The following is a 20,544-nucleotide window of genomic DNA, read 5'->3' on the forward strand; positions in this document are numbered from 1 at the left end:
TCATTAAACTGGAGTTTTCCCTCTCAAACAAAAGATGTCAGACAACCCTTCTTCCCCAGTTTAAGGCTTAGTGATTATGTTGGGAAGGCAAGAATACTAAACACAGTTTGATACCAGGGTTATTTCATATTTTTGTTTCAATTCCTGGGTTAAGTGGATGTATATGTGCAGCAGAGATCGATAGTGTGCAAGAACTAACCATGTTTGGTTCTTCCTCATGAAATTCCCACAGAATTAGAGATGGTATATGATCCTTAGAAGTTGAGTTACACATTGTGTCTCTGATCCAAAGGAAATACTTTCCTTATTACAGAAAGCATTGCTCAGGTTGGACTTTCATTCTCCCTTTCCTTTGCAAATACTGATGTAATTGCGATGTGGCAGGATTATAAAATAATCAGAGAAGCCTCCCCTAATACCATAGGGTATTTTTGTTTTAATTTATGCCACTCTCCTTACAAGGTTTTTGTTTGTTTAGGGATTTTTTTCCCTTCCATTGAGTTCTGTTCTAGGGATTGAGTGAAGCAAGAAAAAGCACAATCCATACTCTCAAGTTAATGCATACTCATAGAATGTGAAAAATGGAGGTGACATTCCAGATGAGCTAATCCTACTTCCTTATTTTATAGATGAAAAACTGAGGCCTACTGAGGCTGACTGATTGAGGTCATATTATAAACTGAAGCTACTCCTTTACTCCTAGGAATAAAACTGACTACTAAAACAATGTTTGAAAGCATATTGTAATGCCTCACTTATAAAGAGGTCATCCAAAACAGTTAACTGAGAAGGACAAAATGCCTCAAGAGTGGAGCAGTACTAGGCACAAAGCTCATCCACCTTCCCCAAAACCTCCTAGAATAGGGTAATCCCTCAAATAACTTCAAATTAACCTTTTTTTTTTTAAACCAGAGGTGCACAGTAGCAGTTGATTTTAGAGGGGAGAAAAACTAAAAAGCAATCTGATAGTATTCAGTGTCTTCGAAAGTCCCATAAACTCTTGGAATAATGTCATACTGTGATAGCACAAATTCACCATAGATATCAGTATTGGAAAGGACCTAAGAGGTCATTTAGCCCAGCACCATCATAAAGATGGAGAAATGGATGCCCAGGGAGTAAAGTGACTTGTTTCGGGGTCACAAAGCCCAGGGTTTAGACTAAAAATAACCAAATCTCCTTTCAGGTTCACAGCTTTCCCTAAACTAAGCTAGATCAGCAAGAGGAGACCATGAGGAAGGATGGGGAAGTAACACCCAAATAAGTTCTGTTCAGCCAATATGCCTCATGGCCAGTCTGTTCTCGGGCATCAAAGGGTCACTTTGGGCAGGTTAGAAAACAGAGGCTATGAGGTGTAAAAGAGCCTTAGAGGTCCTTTGGTCCCAACCTAACTGATAAATGGGGAAACTGAGGCCTAAGAAAAGGAAACGACTTCCCTAAGATTCCGATTATCTGGGCTGCGTCTAGAGTGGGCCAGCCCGAGCAGGAAGAGATAATAAAATGGGATAATAAAAGTGATAAAAGGCTGCTCTAGAGTCACAGAACAACGCACCCCTACCACCCCCCGGCTGCAACACCAGAGAAGCTAGCTAACTATCCCGACATGTCGCCATGGCTTGGTTTTGGAAAAAGTTGAGAATGAGATGACAGAGAGAAGGAAGCGGGGGGAAATGGGGTGGGAATCGAAAACAGAACAGGTCCCCGGTTCTGGAAGGTACGACTTTTTCTCTCCTCCCCACCCAGTCCGCCCAGTTTAGATTGTTCCCCATAGGTCTGGACTTGGCAATCTAACGGCACAGGCTAGGTTCCCTTCAGCTCTCTCGAGCCGAGAGCAAGGGAGCGAGCAAGCAAACGAGCGCGCCCAGAAAGACTGGGGAGACTAGGGACCAGGCGTTGCTAAGAGAGCTCTGTAGCCAAGGCGGCGGGCGGCGCACGTGACGGCGGTTGCCAGGGTGAAAGGTCAATGCCCCCCCCACGGGAGCGTCCAAGATGGCGGCGGCGGGGCGCTGGGGCTGGGGCTGGGGCTCGGGCGGAGGGCCCCGCAGGTGGTCGCGACCGCCGCAGCTCTGGATACTACTGTTCGCCTTGGTGGGGTCCGGGGTCGGAGCTGCCGGGGCCCGGCTATACAGCGCCAGCGGCGCGGACGCTGTGTGGGCGTTGGACGCCGGGAGCGTGCGCGCGGCCACGGGCAACAGCTCGGCCGCGTGGCTGGTGCAGTTTTACTCTTCGTGGTGCGGTCACTGCATCCACTATGCGCCCGTGTGGCGGGCCCTGGCGCGCGACGTGCGAGGTGAGCGGGGCGCGCAGGCGCGGCGGGGCCGGACGCGGCACTCTCCTCTACCCCCTCCCCTTCCCTCCCCTCCCCTTTCAGACAGACCCCCATCACCCCGACCCCCTACGTCAACAGTATGACCCAGGACTAGCACCTCGCCTGAGACCGAGGCAAAGAGGGAGATTTCTTGAGGCACATCAGACAAACGCAGACACCGACCCCCCCCATCCTATCAGAAAAACCCCTATCTATGGACACCCCATCACCCTCTCCATATACCTGCTAGGTTCAAGGTGTGAAGAAACCTAACCTCCAGATTATTCCTCTCATCCTCCCACATTCCCCTTCTATGTATTGGTAAAATGAGGAGAGGGTCCTAGAAAGCATCCCTGGATAAACCTTCAAACTATCACAGAGATCTCTCACATCAGCCTCTTTACCCTCCGCCCCCACCCCCAATCCTCTTCATTGCCTCAGTTGAATGGCATGGGCCCTTCTGGCTCGGGCCCTGACTGTAAAGTCTGAGTTGGTCTCCAGTTCCTTCTTCATACCACAATAATTCATGACCGTAAGGGGTCCTTTTTCATATACACTCAAATCATAGGAGTGATTGTCATGTCTCTCTCTGCCACTCTAGTACCTCTAGCTTGTGGTATCTGGAACCTCCCCACACATGCTTGAGGAAGTTCCTTCTTCCAGGTAGTTAACTTTTCACCATTGAGCTATATGTTGTCAAGTTTTTGGTTCCCATTCCAGGCCATCTGCTTTATTCAGAGTCCTTCCATGACTGAAGACACTTCTAGCCTTTTTGAATCATAACATTTCTAGTCACTCCCTCCCCATTTCTTAACATCTTCCAACCTGGAACTTCTCACCACAGTCTTTATTTATGAGTCCATCTGAATCTCATCTGGGTCTACTACTGCTTTATCTTATCTTTGCTCTGAAAATCTTTCTAGACTAATTACCCCAGAGCTCTACTTTGAGAAGGTTGCTTTTGTTAGATTTATTGACATGATAGTGTCAAGTGCAAAATAAAAACCACAGACCTCAATTTGCAAACCCAAATATCCAGATTTTCTTGGTGAAGGAAGTACCACGGGGGCTTTATTTATATTAAAACAATGATGAGAGATCTTTAAAACATTTCTTTGGGAGATCCCTGCTGTCCCCTATGAAAATAATCATGGCTTTCCACAGATCTTTTGTATTGATTATTTCACTGGTTTATATTGTAATATTTTGAAGGCCTTTTGGATCCCTTTTCCCCTTTTACTGTCTACTTTTTTCCTTTACTGTTTTACACATCTGGCTTTCATAGCTAGCTCAAACTGTGATAGATTTTTTTTCTTTTTTAACCAGGCAAAGCAGATAGCAAAACTTTAGTAAAAGTTGCTGTTTTAAAATTGTATTTCAAGTCATCTGAAGAAGGAACTCTTTATTTAATTTGAGTAGGTTTGGTCAGGGTTGTTTTTTGAGTGTTGAACTTAACTCTAATTATATACTTCCATAGGCAAAGGACTTAGCAAATTGGTGCTTTCTTTTTTCTTTTTCCCTTTAGTGTTTGCTAAGCAGGTACTTCTTTTTTTAATGCAAGAAAGGATTTTTGTAAACTTTTCTTGCAAATGACCATTTTATATGTTTTAGACCTCATGAGTATCTTTACTTCATTAGTTGTTACCAAGATAAGTATGTTGTAGGCAGAGATCTTGAATTCTGTTTATCACCCTGAGTGAGAAAACAGACTAATGGTTATATAGGGGAATGGGTTTTATAATTGACATAGGCCTGACTTCTTTAGGTTATAAAAAGTATAAATGCATAAGTTAAAATCTTGCCTAATTGGATTGTTCTAGAAAGTCTTTGATGGCCTTTCTAGTTAAGGTTGGAAGAAAATATTAAAGATAACTTAGTCCAACCCCTTCATGTTACAGACAAGGAAACTGAGGCCCAGAAAGGGGCTTGTTACAGGCTCTTTTGTTAAGGATCCGAGCTAAGACTCCACCTTAGAGGGTCATTGGATCATAGATTTGAAGTGTAAGGGATTTTAGAAGCCATCTAGTCCAATCCCCTCATTTTATAGATGAAGAATGGAGGCCAACTGAGGTTAAATGACTTACCCAGGGCTACACAGCAAAAAATATATCTGAGGTAAGTTTTGAACCGAATCGTCCTGACCCTAAAAGTAGCAGTTTATTCACTCTGCCATGTTGCCAAGTCAAGCACTTTTCCAACTATACCCTGCTTGTTCCCTATTAAAAACAATATGTAAGTATCCAAGTTTATAATCTGTGTTTTACAGAATCCCACTTTTCTGAGGAAAGTATAGTCCTGCTCTAGTACAACTCATGTTTGATTTGTATTTTTTAGAAATTCTCATTAACATAAGAAATTCAGAGCATGAAATTTAATAGAACTTAGATTTTTTGATAACTTTGATATGGGTTGAACACTTTGTCCTTTTTATTTGCCTTTTTTCATTTGTTTACACAATTTTATATCCTCAGTAAAATGAGAGCTATTCAGAAAGAACCATGACTTGGAAAATTTTGGAAGTGAATCTACATAGTGCAAAAACACTTTTTTCCAATCCTGATGTATAGACTGAGGACTTATTGCTGGAAAGGACCTTAAACTACCTCCTAGTCCCACTTTATTTTACAATTGAGCAAATTGAGGATGAAAGAGTAATTTGCCAAACACACACTGGTAGTAAATGACAGAGGCAGAATTTGAACCTAGGTCCTCTGACTCTAAAGCCAGTGCTCTTTCCATTTTACTGGCTGACTTTTATGGATAATTTATTGGAATCCTTAATAGTTTTTCTAGTTCTCTGGATTGAAATTTCTTTGGCTTTTCAGTGCCTTTTTGATTCTTTTCAAGTTTGGTGGAAATAGTATTAGTACTTTTTAAGATAAAGGTTGACTTAAGCTAACAGAAGGTCTATTGTATAGTATAGCCTAGAGTTTTCCCAGTGTTTATTTTGATAGAATTTGTTCCCTTCACCTTTGAGTACTTTGAAAAACAAAACATACTCTATTCATTGTAGACCATTTGGCCTGGAGCAATGATGGCTAACCCAATTTGTGATGCATACTTAATTTGTAATGGGCATCCCCAAGCCTTGGAAGCAGGAGTGGGGTGGGGGATGAGTATCTTCATAAATAGATATTACCTACTATTACTTGGCTGGTAGATTGAAAATGAATTTTCCAGTGAGAATTTCAATAAGTTGAATATTTCAGTTAATTCATTCTCTGCAAAGCTTTCAGATTAAGCTTCCTAAAATACAAGACTGATACAAATTTTCTTCTCAAAAAATTTCAATAACCCTAACTTATTGCCCCTAGGATAAAAAACAAATTCCAAAGTCTGATTTTTACATCCCTCTTCAATCTGCCTTCAGTTTACCTTTCCCAGTTTTATTTTACATTATTCCCTTTCACAATCTTTACATTCCATCCAGAGTGGACCACTAGATATTCCCGAATCTCATTCTGCCCTTGCCCACTACTTAAGTGCATTAGCACAAATTCCCCCCTATTCTTGGAATGCTTTCCTCCTCCTTATCTTAAATCCCAGAATCTTCCTTTTATCTCAACTTAGTTTTGGTTCCACCTCCTATGGAGATCCTTACTTGATTCTTTCTATCCCATCCCTCTAACCCTCCCACAGTTGTTAGTGCTTTCTTCCTCCTAAAATTACCTTCTCTATATTTATTGTATCACTTTTCCCTCTTCTCCACATAGAATATAAATCTCTTGAAGCATTAACTGTTTTTTTTTTAATTCCCATAGGTCTAGTGTAGTGCCACTCACACAGTGGTGCTTAATAAATATTTGCAAAATCGAATTGAGTTTTGTGAGGATGACTAGAATCTAACATTGTCAGTCATAGACCAAATAGCACTCATGTCATTCTTATATGGTACTCTTCTTTTTCCTCTTTGCTTCTAATTTTTTTTTTACCTCTGGTAAACAGAAGGTTGAGGAAGGCAGTGACTTGACTAATGCGATTCAAATACTGGGTGGGAGGATCAAGGGACAAAAATTAATGGAGAAAGAGAAGAGGAAACTGAAGGAAAAAACTGCAGGATATCTGTGAGAGATAAATAAAATGGGATTGGAAAAAGGATATACACACATATGCATGTATTTAAAAAGAGACTAGTACCAGAGAAACTGAGAAATTCATTTAATCTCTGCTTACTCTTCTCTCACTAATTTCTCAACTCTGCAGTCTGGCACCTAAACGTATCGCTCATCTGAAACTGAAACAGATTGAAAGACGTGAACTGGAGGATAATAAAATTAGATGGGTTCAGAATTGGTTGAATGCTTGGATTTAAATAGTAGTTGCTAATAGTTCAGTGTTAGTGTAGCAGGTCTCCAGAAATCTATGCTCAATCCTGTGCTGTTTTATCATTGACTTGTTTAATGACATAGATGGCATGCTCATCAAATCTCTAGATGGGTCAAAACTGAGAGGGATAGCTAACACTGAATGATGATCAGTATCAGGCGAGAGCTTTGAATGAAATCTAATAAGATAAAATTTAGTAAGAATAAATGTAGTTTTTACATTTGGATTAAAAAAATCAATTTCATAAGTATTGCTTGTAGTTTGTCTGAAAAATATTTGGAAATTTTAGCAAAATATAAATAATGTTAGCAAACATAATGTGGCATCAAAAAAATTAATGGTTAAGAGAAGTCTAGTGTCTAAGAATAAGGAAGTTCCTCTTATTCTGTCTTAATCAGTCTTCACCTAGAGTATTGTGTTCAATTCTTGGTTTCACAGGTTAGGAAGGATGTTGATAAGCTGGAAAATATCCAAATGAAGGCAACTAGGATGGTGAAGGACCTTGATTTCATGTCAGGTGAAAATTGGTTGAAAGAACTGGGAATATTTATCTTGGAGAAGATTCAAAAAGCACATAATAGCTGTCTTCAGATGTTTGAAGAGCTATCATATGGAAGAGGAATCATCCCTGTTTTGTTTGGCCTCAGAAGGGAGATCTAGAATAAAAGAAGATGAAAAAAGTAAAATGTGTTTGATGCCTGGGAAGAAAATCTTTCTAACAATTAGTTTTCACCAAAAGTAGAATTTCTTAAGAGGTGGGTGGGTTTCCCTTTATTGGAGGCCTTTAGCAGAGGATGAATGGTCTCTTGTCATATTTTATAGTAGAGATTTCTTTCTGGTTTGATTTAAAATAAGATGGACTCTGAAATTCCTTCTAACTCTCAGATTCTATGATTTCCCCAAGGTTACACCAAGGACCTCTTTAAATGCCAAACCCTTTTCTCATTTTTCATACTTCTTGACCTCTTTCCCAACATTTGATATTTGTTAATTGCTCTCTCTGCTCTGGGTTTTCATGGTACTTCTCTCTCCCTTAGTTTTCTTACCTGTCAGGGTGCTGCTCCTGAGTCTTCTTTTTCTCAGTGGGATACTATCCATATCCTGCCTTCTATGTGGCTTTAACCCAAAGTTCTATCCTGGTCTCTTTTAATGATCTCATCAACTTCTATGTGTTCAACTGTGATTATTTCTATACAGATGCCTCCCATATCCATATACCTGGCCCTCATTTTTCTCCTCAGAACCAGGCTTCAATCTCCAACTGCCTCTTGACAGTTTTACGTAGGTGGTCCATAGACACCTCAAAATCAGTATATCCAAAACAGAACTCATTTTATTTACCCATGCTGCTCGACTTGCTCATTTCTCTCATGAGTACCATTAGCCTTTTGAAACTCACCCATATTCCCAATCTTGGAGAAATTTTTAAAAATATTCTTTTCGGTTCCAAATTATTTCCCTCCCTTCATCTTTCCCCCAGTCATTGAGAGGGCAAGAAATATGATAACTATTCCACATATGAAACTATCAAAATATTTCTGCATTAGCCATGTTGGAGGAGAAAAAAGTAAGAAAAATAAAATGAAAAAATGTTTTGGTCTGCCCTTATACGTCATTAGATTTCTAGATTTCTCTCTGGAGACAGATAGCATTTTTTGGTCATGAGTCCTTTGGCATTGTTGTGGATCATTGTACTGATATATAACTAAATTTTTTACAATCAATTATTGTTACAGTATTGTTACTATGTACAGAGTTTTTTGGTAAGTACATTCTTTCTTGACTCTTCATTCTCTGCTTATAGTCCAGATCCAGTCAGTTGCCTTGTGTTGTTGTTTCCATACCATCTCTTGTATTTAATTTTTTTTCCTTGACTCACAGTTGGATCACCCTACTTAGGTTCTCAATACCTCTTTCCTACACTATTGCAATAACCTCCTCATTGCTGTCCTCCAGTCTCTTTTCTCTCTGATTCATGGTCCACACAGATGCCAAAGTGGCACTCCTAAAGCAGAAGTTTGATTGTATCACTTGATGTCTTAGGAAGCTCTAGGATCAAGTACAGACTCCTCTTGTAAGCTCTTCACAATATGGGTCTAACCTGTCTTTCTGGACTGGTAGACCATATTCTTCCTTACATACCTTCCCGTTCCAGCTAAACTAGTATACTTGCTGTTCATACTTTAAGCAGAGTGCCCTAGGCTTTGAATGCCCTCCTTTGTCATCTCCACTAGTTAGATTTTCTATCATCCTTTCAATGTTTATCACATATGCCATCTTCTACACAAGGACTTTCAGTGTGTTTCATATTTATTTTGTATATATTTTTATATTTACTTAGATGTGTACCTGTTGTCCTGTCTCTCATCCAGTCACACTCCACCCCCCTCCCTGTAACTACATTATGAGCTCCAAATGGTGGTTGCCGTTCAGTTGTTTTTAGTTGTATCCAACTCTTTCATGACTCCTTTTGAGGTTTTCTTGGCAAAGATACTGGAGTGGTTTTGTCCTTTCCTTCTCCAGCTCATTTTACAAGATGAAGAAACTGAAGTAAACAGGGTGTAAGTGACTTGCCTGGGAATCGCACAGCTAAGAAATGTCTAAGGCCAGATTTGAATTCTGGAAGATGAGTCTTTCATACTTCAAGCCTGGCACCCTATCTGCTCTGCCACCTAGCTGCCCAAAGTAGTAGGGAGTATTTATTTTATTTTCTTATATTTTTATACGGTATCTTATATTTTATTCAGCATAGTGCCAGATAGACAGAGGGGGAAAAAAGAAGCAAATAGTGCAGGATAGTTAGATGAACAGAGGAGGAAAAAGAAGGAACCTACTGAGGAAAAGATAGGCACAAGGAAAGGGGAGAAAAGGGCAGAGAAGATGCTGATATTTGGGGCATTATAAACAAATGCTAAATTAGCCCTATGCGCATAAAATCTCATTGCTACTTGAATGCTGATTTATGTCTACATGAACTTTAAATATAAAAAATGTCTCTGAAGACATTTTATCTCCTGTGGTATCTGAGAGAGAGAGAGAGAGAGAGAGAGAGAGAGAGAGAGAGAGAGAGAGAGAGAGAGAGAGAGAGAGAGAGAGAGAGAGAGAGAGAGAATATTTATAAGATATTGAAAATCCTTGAAATATTAGCTATCTAAGGATTTAGAGATTCAGAAACTGAAGCATCCCAAGAGTCAATGGTAACAGGAACCTATTTGGATTACTTTCTATAAAGTATTACTTTATTATTAGTTAGCAAAGGACATTAATAGGATGTTATCAGTACCTTCTAAAGCTTCATTTATATATATGCATATATATAAATATATATTTGTATGTGTGTATCAGTTATGGTGGTATAATTAATAAGAGTGTTGGACTTGGAGTCAGAAAGACGTGATCAAATCCTGTCTCGGTTACCAGTTGTGTGACCTTGAACAAGACACTTAACTTCTCTTAGCCTCAGTGTCTTCATCTATAAAATGTAAACAATAAAAGTAAATTCCTCTCAGGGTTGTTGTGAGGACCAAGTAGGATACTATAAGTAAAATACTTAGCAACCTTTAAAGGGTTATGTAAATGCCAGCTGCTGTTGCTGCTACTATTGTTATTCTCTCAACTTATTGTAGGTACCCTGTGGAACAGAATACTAGAGCTGATGAGAAATTTAATGTCAATTAGTCTACACATTTTATAAAAGAGGACATGGACCTAGAATGATGACATGGTTTGTCCAAAGCACTCAAGTAGATACTAGAGCCCAGTTGTCTTGACTATACTCTAGAACTCTCTTTATCCTACTATTATGCTTCCCACCTGTTCAGATATTTGAAGATGTTGAGGGCTTGAGTCATTTAATGGTCTTTTGAGCTGCTCAAGAAAAGAATAAAAACAGTAGAGAGCCAGAAAGGTGGTCCAGTACTCACTATGAACATGAACTTGGGAAAAGTAGCTTCTGTATTGACAGAGGGTCCAAGGATCTGTTGAATTGTTAGTTATCAAAGTTTGGAAAGAGAGAGAATAGTAGAATGGGAACAGATCTGCACTTACATAACTTAGATTCAAATCTCACTTCAGCTACAAGCTATCTATGTGACTTGGCAAATCATTTACCTTCTCTGAACCTTGATATCCTTACCTGTAAAATGAGAGGGTTGTACTAGCTGACTGCTTAAGTTTCTTTCTGGCCCATAATCTGTGATTTTTTTCCCCCTGATGTTTCTAACATAGATAGCCATTACTGAAGGTCATTAAATTAGACTGAATCTCAGAGGGCAAAATTAGGTAAAGTAGGTAGAAGTTGCAATTAGGAATATGTAAATTTGGGTTAAAGAAAACTTGCTAACAATTAATATCCAAATTGAGTGGGAAGGAAGTGGGTTTCTTCTCACTGGATATCCTCAAGCCAAGGATGAACAAATAATTGATAGGGATACCATAGAACTGATTCTGTTCTGTTCTGTCATGGATTGGACTGTATTAGAAGTTCTTAACTCTTCTTGGACTCCTTTGGCAGTCTGGTAAAGTCTATGGACCTCTTTTCAGAATGATGTAGGCAGAATGTCAACAGATTCTCTCCATAATGTTTCCTGTCTTCCCCATCACTTCTACCAGATTTATACCTTCACTCTTGTCTCCTTGTGTATATTTAAGAAAGATGCCTCTTAACTAATCTCTGCAATCATTCTGTTGTTGTTGCTGTCCTTACCTGTTGATTTTATTCACTCTTCCTGGATTTTTGTTTTTTTTGAGGTGTTTGAGAAGCAAAGAATCTCTTCAGTTCTGTTTTCCTTTCAAAAAATATTTCATACATTATTGAATGTTTTTGTCTTATATGATGAAGCTCAGATTTGTAGGATGGGTTATACTGGACTGCATCTTGAGCTCCACTGCTTTTTGGAACACATTCCCTTCTCTGTTTTTGAGTGACTGTGGAATAGTCTTACATTATTTGAATATCCTTTCCTTTGTAATGCCCTTCATTATGGTATTAAGGTTTTTTGTCCTATCATGTTCTTCTGGGTGACCTATTTGTGATTTTTAAGTTGTCTCTACATAGCCTATCTTCAAGATCAGTAATTTTGCTTACATAATTAGCATATTTATTCTAATGTTCTTGGGTTTTGTTCTCCTTCTAGGTTGTCTTTCACTTCTGTGCATTTGCATTCCCAATCTATTATTCTCTATTTTGTTTCTTCTATGAGTTTCGCTGTTGCAGATTCAAATTTTTCTATTCTACCCATTACTTGTTTTATTTAAGACAGAAATTCTGCTCTCATAATTTTCATTTCTCTTATAAACTACTCAAGAACAGCATGTTATAGTTCCCTGTTCTCTTTAAATTATACAGCATTCTCAGTCTAATCAAATTTTGGGTTATTTGCCTTTATAGATGCCCAAATTCATACTAGATTTGGAGGCTATCTTTCCTTCTGTTAGTATTTTTCCTATTGATTTATCTGTTTATGTGCAGTCTTTGAGATTTCTTCTTCCTGAAATCTTACAGTGTTTCAATACTCTGTCCCTTTCCCCCTCTTATTTTGCCTATCATTCATTTCCTGATTCCTTCGCTTCTGACTGTGGTTTCCTTGAGGGCTGGATCTCAAAGCAATTCAGCTTCCTCTCACACTGGGAAGTTCATGGAACACCATCTTAGGTGTCTGCCACAACTGACTTTTGAGTGTTTAGAACTACCTTAGCTGGGTGCTATGCTCATTCCCTTAGGCTTGGTTCAGTACTACATATCCCCACTACATGCATGCTGTCCTGACCTGGTGACCTGTCCCACTCCCTCTGTTCCTTGGTTTTATGGTCTAAAACTGGCAGTTTAGAGCCTGTTTTCCATGGCACTGACACTGCATTACTTAGTAGTGCTGGTTCCTGTGAGTTGCAGCCCCTGTCAGATTTTTTCCCTCTGAAGAACAGTAGCTAAACTGGTTTTTAAGGTAGAAACAAACTTCAACAGCCAGGAACTGGGATCTCCACAGCATTGGAAAGACAGAGGAGGCAGGGGTATAGGAACAGGTCTAGAAATAAGCCTGTGCTATGTCCTTTAGTCTTACTAGTGCAGCCTTAGTGGTGTAGGAGGTTCAGGAGGGGTACCAAGGGAACTCAGGGACAATGAGCATCAATTTGGGGGTTTGTTTGTTTTTTTAACTTTATTTTGGATTTGGGGTAACCTGGACCAAGGAGACAGCTGAAGTTACTTTATCTCATCACATATTTCTATTTTGAGGATTTTTGAGAGGTCATAGTGATCGAAGAAAATGTTTAATCTTCCAATTTGTTTCTCCCACAAACCAGAAGTCTCTTTAATGTAGCTGTTAAGGTCACAAAAAAGTCAGTGAGAACATGATGAAACTTTGTCTTCACAGTTTATTTTAAAGGAAAGGATCTATTTCTAGAGGCATTTTATATCTTGAGGATAACAGCTCCTGTGATGTTTGAGTACAGATATATTTAGCCATTTGTAGTGTTATCACATATTTTGAATTTTTTTAAATACAGGGAGTCTGGTTTCCTCCATTGTATTATTTGTTATTATCTGTTAAATTTAAATTTGGGCTCAAACAGGTTATTTTTAAGGTTCTCAAGTTATCCTACATGCTTTTATATTCAACTCACCAAGCATTTATTAAACATTTATTAGGTACTAGGTTTCATGCTAGAAGGTAGTGATATAAAAACAGAAATAAACAATTCACGTCTCATGAACAGTGCCTTCTATTGGCAAAGCTAATGTGTACAATGGCAAAGAAGATTCAATGGCCTGGAACCAGAATCATATCATTTCCAGGCTCTCCACTGAACTATGACACTTTAATTATAAAACTAGAATTGCTTTTTTTTTTTAAAAACCTTACCTTCCATTTGAAATCAATACTACATTTTGGTTCTAAGGCAGAAGAGTGATAAGGGCTAGGCAGTGGGGTGAAGTGACTTGCTCTGGGTCTCACAGCTAAGATGTGTCTGAGGTGAGATTTGAACCCAGGACTTCCTGTCTCTAGGCCTGACTCTCAGTCCACTGAGCTACCTAGATGCCCCTATGATATGTGTTTCTTACTTAACCCCACAGTGAAGCAAATCTGAAGACATGTATCTTTAGAACTGTGTGAATTTTGTGGGACACAAGTATTAGGATCATATCTGCCCAATTTTATTTTCTCTAGAAAGAAAAGTTGAATAATTGTTTGAAAAACTCTGGAAATTAGCTCTAATCGTGTTTTCATTCTTTCAGGTCCTTTTACTCATAAAGCAATTATCACTGTTATAATTATTGAAATTAAATACCTCTATGTTATATCAAACATTAAATTCATAAAGCATTTATTTTTCTTCCATTTCATGAGCTGCCCTTTACAATGAATGGTAATGGGATCATTGAAAAAAACCTGGAAAGGACCTCAGAGGTGACCTAGTTTAACCCCCTCGTTTTATATATATGAAAACTGAGGCCCAGAGAGGTTGTGACTTATTTGAGTTCATACATGTCAGAGATGAAATTTGGAACTAGGTTTTCTGACTCTAGAGTTATTTGTATTAAGTCAGAGTATCTATTGACTTCAGTAGAATTTAAAATTGTATGTGACTTTTCTAGATTCAGAGACAGATTTTGGTCTAATTTTCTAGCACAATATTGCCCTTGTGACCAAGAACATGTATATGAGTTGTCTAGTTAGGATGAAGCCATCATCAAAGAAAAGATGATAGATAGCATGAGATAGCATGATGCCATGGAAAAACTAATGGACTTAAGAGTATTTTGTTCTATGACTTAATAACTTTGTGTTATTAGGCAAAGTACTTAATCTGTGTTTCGGTTTCCTCATCTTTTCAAATAATGATGGGGGGTGGGGGGGGCGGCTGGGTAGCTCAGTGGATTGAAAGCCAGGCCTAGAGATGGGAGATCCTAGGTTCAAATCTGGCCTCAGACACTTCCCAGCTGTGTGACCCTGGGCAAGTCACTTGACCCCCATTGCCTAACCCTTACCACTCTTCTGTCTTGGAGCCAATACACAGTATTGGCTCCAAGACAGAAGGTATGGTTTTAAAAAATAATGATGATGATGATGATGATAACAGAAATAACTAGCATTTATATAAGGGTGGACAAGCATGTTATATATAATGACATCATTTGATCCTCACAATATCCCTGTTAGGTAGGTGATATTATCCTCATTTTACAGATAAGAAAACTAAGATTGAGAGTGGTTTAGTGACTTACTTAGGTTCACACAGCTAGAGAATATCTGAGGTAGGACGTATACTTGGGTCTTCTTGACTCAAAGACCAACATTACTGTGCCACTTAGATGCCTTATTCCAACTTGTCAATATCTTTTTAAAAATATTAACAAATTATATCAAATATGGTCAGATAAAGATAGTATAGTTGGTTTTATCATGTTATCATCCTTGAAATTTTTTTATTTAATTAATTAATTTAGAATATTTTTCCATGGTCACATGATTCATGTTCTTTCCCTCCCCTTCTCCCCCCCCCCCCAGAGCTGATGAGCAATTCAATTGGATTTCACATGTATCATTGTTCAAAACCGATTTCCATATTATTAATATTTGTAATAGAGTGATCATTTAGAGTCTACATCCTGAAACATATCCCCATCGAAACATGTGATCAAGGAAATGTTTTTCTTCTGTGTTTCTACTCCCACAGTTCTTTCTCTGGATGTAAATAGTGTTCTTTTTCATAAGTCCCTCAGAATTATCCTGGATATTTTCATTGCTGCTAGTAGAGATGTCCATTACATTCGATTGTGCCACAGTATATTATCAGTCTTTGTGACAATGTTCTCCTGGTTCTGCTCCTTTCACTCTGCATCAGTTCGTGGAGGTATTTCCAGTTCATTCCAGGTCATTCCAATTCATATGGAATTGCTCCAGTTCATTATTCCTTTCAGGACAATAGTATTCCATCAATCATGGTATCATTCTGAATTTTATGCTTCTCCTAATGCAGCCTAAGGCATTAGCTTTCTTGACTGCCATAACTCACTTTTGACTTATATTAATTGAAATTCATTAAAACCCTCTAGATCTTTTTCAGATAAACTATAATTAGCATTACTTGCCCATTTTATATCTATATAGTGGATTGTTTGAATTCAAGTATACATCCTTACATTTACTGCATTAAATTTTTCCTCATAGATGTCACTTCCCTGTTCAATGAGCTCCAGGAGTTCCATGTTGCTTCTAAGATCAAATTCTGTCATTTAATTCTCTTTGCAACTGACTTCAACCTATCTTTCCAACTTTATTTACACATTGCTCCTTTTTACCATCTAACCAAACTACCTTTCTGTTTTTCAGATATGATATTTCATCTCCCAGCTCTGGGTCTTTTGCTTTCTCTAATCTACTCCTTCTTTACCTCTGCAATTTAGAATATCTTTGCTTGGAGCCTTGATTGGTCATTGAAATGATCAGAGTTCCCTTAAGAATAGTAGTTGTTGGTTGTTTTGTTTTTTCCAATTTTAGATTGTATACTTAATCACCACCACCAAAAAACATTTAAATAAATGCATAAAAAATGTATATGCAAAACCAGAAACTCCATATTGTTTGCAATTTGTTTAAAGATATGTATATATATATATGTACTAATATAAACATTCTGCTTTTGAATTCCCTTTGGATTTTTTTTTATACTTTTTTCTCTTGATTTTGTGGCTTTTTTAAATGTAGTCATACTATGTAGGTATGTATTCTCTTTTTTTCTCTTTTCATGTCTTCATATATTTCCCTTATTTTCCCATATTTGATATTTCTAATAACATAATACAATCCATTATATTCAGATATCACAATCTATTCAGCTATTTCCCACAATCATTGCATTTATGTTATTTCTGATTATTTTGTCATTACAGAGTTTCCATGAATATTTTCATATATACACAGCTTTTTACCCAGTCAGTGATGCCCTTAGGGCCTAATCCTAATAATGGAATCCCTATGAGCATGAAAAGCTTTACAATTCTTAATTTATATTTCCATATTGTTTTCTAAAAAACAATTCACAGCTGTTCTAGTAATGTAGTATTGGGCCTTTTTTGCTTGTGTTCCTATACTCATTTAATTTGATCAAATTAACCAATCTGGTTGTCAGTTAACATCTGTTACTAGGTCCATATTTAGCTAGATTGGTCCTTAAACAGAAGAAACAACCTGTTGCCAGGACCATACTCTTTTCAGAATCAAGACTTTCCCACTTGGTCATACCCAGTAGAACTTTTGTTCCAAGGCTACAACCCCTCAGGAATGCAGGACTATCTCTGTAGTATGATTAATATTAAAATCAAACTTTTACAGATATTTATGCTCTCTAGACCATTGTGGTTCCACCAGAAACTATGGGGTTTCTATTATGTGTATGATCAGGCTTAGATCTACTGCTAACTTCATGTAGATATGTGGGGACTTTCCAGATCTCTATCATATTTAACTTATCTGAGGTTCTATTTATCTCCTTAACTTATTTAATTTTTGGTTAGATTCATCTAATTCTGAGAGGGGAAAATTAAAGTTCCTTGCTATTATTATTTCATTATCTATTTATATACCTGTATCTCATTTTGTTTTTCCTTTAAAAATCTGGATGTTATAACTCTTAGTTCACACAGGTCTAATATTGATAATCCTTCATTATCCATAATACCACTATCAAATAATACTATAGTTACCCTATTCATCCCTTCCAGTTATATTTGTTTTAGTCCCAACTCTGTCAGAGATCATGAATACTACCTCTGCCTTCTCTGGCTCAGTGGAGGTATAATATATTCTGCTCCAGCCTCTCACCTTCACTCTGTGTGTGTATCTCATTTTCAGTGTGTTTCTTGTAAATAGCAGTCAGGTTATAAAATACTTTAGGCAAAACCAGCTGCTAACTAATTGCCACCAATGGGCAGATAGGCCCAAGAACCTCCCAGAACAACAGTGTGCCCCAGATTACTGGCCCTGCTCTAGATCAGCCTCTTTAATCCCATCATCCAGGGAAAGCAGATCTTGTAGAGAAGGGACTAGCTATCCCTACCAGCTGCCAACTAAGCAGCAAAAGCAGCAAGGCACCCTGAGAGAGAAACAGGAGGCAAATCTTTGCTACCTCCTCAACCACTCCCCTCCCTTAGATTCCAATGTTGAGATAACTTAGCATCCTGAACCTATCTTGGGAATAGCAATCTATACTACTACTCTGCCCTCAACTATTGGCCTTTTCCCACAGCCATCCTTTAGAGGAGCAATCATTGGAGAAGGTGCTCGTCTTCCTTAACAACCACAAATACCAACCATTGACTAACTACAACTGTAAAGGTTAAAATTATGGTTGAGACTGAATGTAATAATTATTTTGGTCGCCAAGGATTTAATTTATAAAATCCTAATGAAACACCCAAGTCAGCTGGAAATTTTATGGTGATTTAATTGATAGTGGAGGAGATTAAGGAGAAGGAAGAAGGAAAGGAGTAGGTTTTCTCTTCCCTCCCCCAACCTGGAGATTAGGAGATAAGGTTTTAGAGTATGAAGGAGGAAGGAGTGAGCTTGAACTCCAAAAAGGAAAGGGCTAAGCCAAGATGCCAGAACCTGAAATCAGCTCCAGGACAAACTCACCACCAAACCCAGACAAAATAACTGCCACCACTCCAAGATTGTCAGAATGCCTAGTAAGCTTCCAGCCAGAGTCGCCTCTCCAGGGAAAGAGGAAGAGAGAGGAAGTGATTTTCCTGCATCTCATCTGTACCAATGATAGCTTAGCTTGACTTAGGACAGCCCAGGGGTCTGTCCGCTTTTTCTGCACATGTCTGTTGAAGGCCATTTCCTCAGATAATTAAATCTTGAGTTTGATGCAGACCTTCCTAATCTTGTTAAACTAAGAAGGGTGGAGAAATGCAGGGTTCCCAAGACGATTCTGTTAGTCCCAGTATCTCTATTGTTATTGATTAGGAAATAGCTAAATCAGATCTTCTAAAGTATGATCTGATTAAGGTGGAATAGTTTTAAAATTCACACAATTAATATGTTGGTAAAGCCCATGAGCCCTGGGAATGGCCCATCCTCAAAAGTGATCTTGTTTCCAGCCTAGCCTCTACAGCCATTATCCTGGGAAGTCATCATCCCCTGTGGAAATAAGGCCTGGCCACTCCTTTTGGGAGGTACTGGCACCTCTTGAGCAACCACTGTGACTGAAGACTCCCCCCCCCCCCCCCCCCCAAGAAAATTCTTGCCATCAAAGTCCTTGGAACTGTCAACAAATGATTCAACATCAGAAACAGATATAATTATGTCTGTGGAAATGGCATTAAGTAAGATAAATTACTAGGTATTTTGCTGTTCAACCCTAAGGACCATGGGGCTTTTTCATCTGACTTGTAGCTGAAACTTCCTTTATGTGCTATCTTCCCCCATAAGAATATGAGCTTCTTGACATCAGGTTCTATTCATATCCCTAGCACTTAACACAATGCTTTGTATATAATGCATGCTAATAAATATTTTTACATTCATTCACTAAATCTTTTACAGTTTTTTTCTTCATAGTATTATAGTCATTATAGAAATTGTTCTCCAGATTCTGCTCACTTCATTCTGCATTATTTCATACAAGTTCTCCCACGCTCCTATATATCTATCCCTTTCATCACTTGTCATGGCACAATATTATTTCAGCATGTTCACATATCATAATTTGCTCAGTCATTCACTAATTCATGGGCATTCCCCTTTTTTGTGTTCTTTGATACAAAAAGTGCTACTGTAAATATTTTGTGTATACAAGTACTCTCTTTGATCTCTTTGAGTTATATATATGCATAGGAATTTGATAATTGGTTCAAAGAATATACATATGTCATGACTTTTGTGTATAATACCAAATTGCTTTCTAGAATGTTGGATTACTTCAGAGATTCACCAACCAGGCATTATATTACTGTCACCCTATAGTCCCTCCAATAACTATTACTGTCTTTTTCTGTTATGTTGCTGATCAAATGGGTAGAGTTAGAACCTTATAGTTTTTTAATCTGCATTTCTCATTATTAATTATTTGAAGATTTTTTCCATATAATTGTTGGTAGATTACCCACTACTACTATTCTTTTTATTTTTTTTAGAACAGCCTATTTTGTGTCCCTTGACTATTTACCTGTTGGGGGAATGAAACTTGTTCTTATATATTTTTTGCCAATTTACTGTATATTTTGAATATCAGACTTAAATACATATACAAAAAGATTTTCCCCAGTTGATTGTTTCTCTCCTAATTCTAACTTCATTGTTTTTATGAAACTTTTCATATTTATGTAATCAAAACCAGACATTTTATCTTTTATTTTCTTCTCTTTTGTTTGGTCAAGAATTCTTGTGCAAGATATTTTCTTCCCTATCCTTTTAATTTGTTTATGACATGACTTTTTATATTTAAGTCATGCAACTATTTGGAGCTTATTGTAGTATATTGTGAGAGATGTAGGTCCAAACTTAATTTCTGCTGGTCTGCTTTCCAGTTTTCCCAGCAGTTTTTGTTGCAGTGTAAATCTTTAACCCAGTATCTGAAGTCCTTGAGTTTATCAAACACTGTGTTCTTATGTTTGATTTCTTCTGAGTCTTTTGTACCTAATCAACTTTTCACAGCACTTTTTTCTTTACTATAACCTACTAATACTATTAATAACTAAAGAGAAAATTGCTCTTAAGCTCAATAATCTCTCCATCCAGATTTATAAATCTAGCATTTGTAATTTGTACTTCTAAAAGAAAAGACTTATGATATGCATAAAGTAGTGTTTTCTGGTAATTGGAGAAGAGGATTAGAAGTCCAGAATGTTGTTCTATGATATGTTGAGTGAGAAAATTTTACTGTAACCTTTTGCTTTTTATATTTGTGAT

General features: G+C 37.8%; 1 protein-coding gene across 2 annotated transcripts in view; it reads left to right on the forward strand.

Annotated features, from left to right (window-relative positions):
* Positions 1 to 1,797: 1,797 nt before the first annotated feature.
* QSOX2 (quiescin sulfhydryl oxidase 2) overlaps positions 1,798 to 20,544 on the forward strand; it is a 70,515-nt gene continuing 51,768 nt past the window's right edge. For both annotated transcript variants that reach the window (XM_007475324.3, XM_001373152.4), the window contains exon 1: positions 1,798 to 2,290. In XM_007475324.3, coding sequence (XP_007475386.1) covers positions 1,990 to 2,290 — 301 coding nt within the window. In that variant the 5' untranslated portion in view covers positions 1,798 to 1,989. The remainder of the gene's footprint in view (positions 2,291 to 20,544) is intronic.

Source organism: Monodelphis domestica, chromosome 1 (assembly GCF_027887165.1).
Source record: "Monodelphis domestica isolate mMonDom1 chromosome 1, mMonDom1.pri, whole genome shotgun sequence".
Classification (NCBI taxonomy): Eukaryota; Metazoa; Chordata; class Mammalia; order Didelphimorphia; family Didelphidae; genus Monodelphis; species Monodelphis domestica.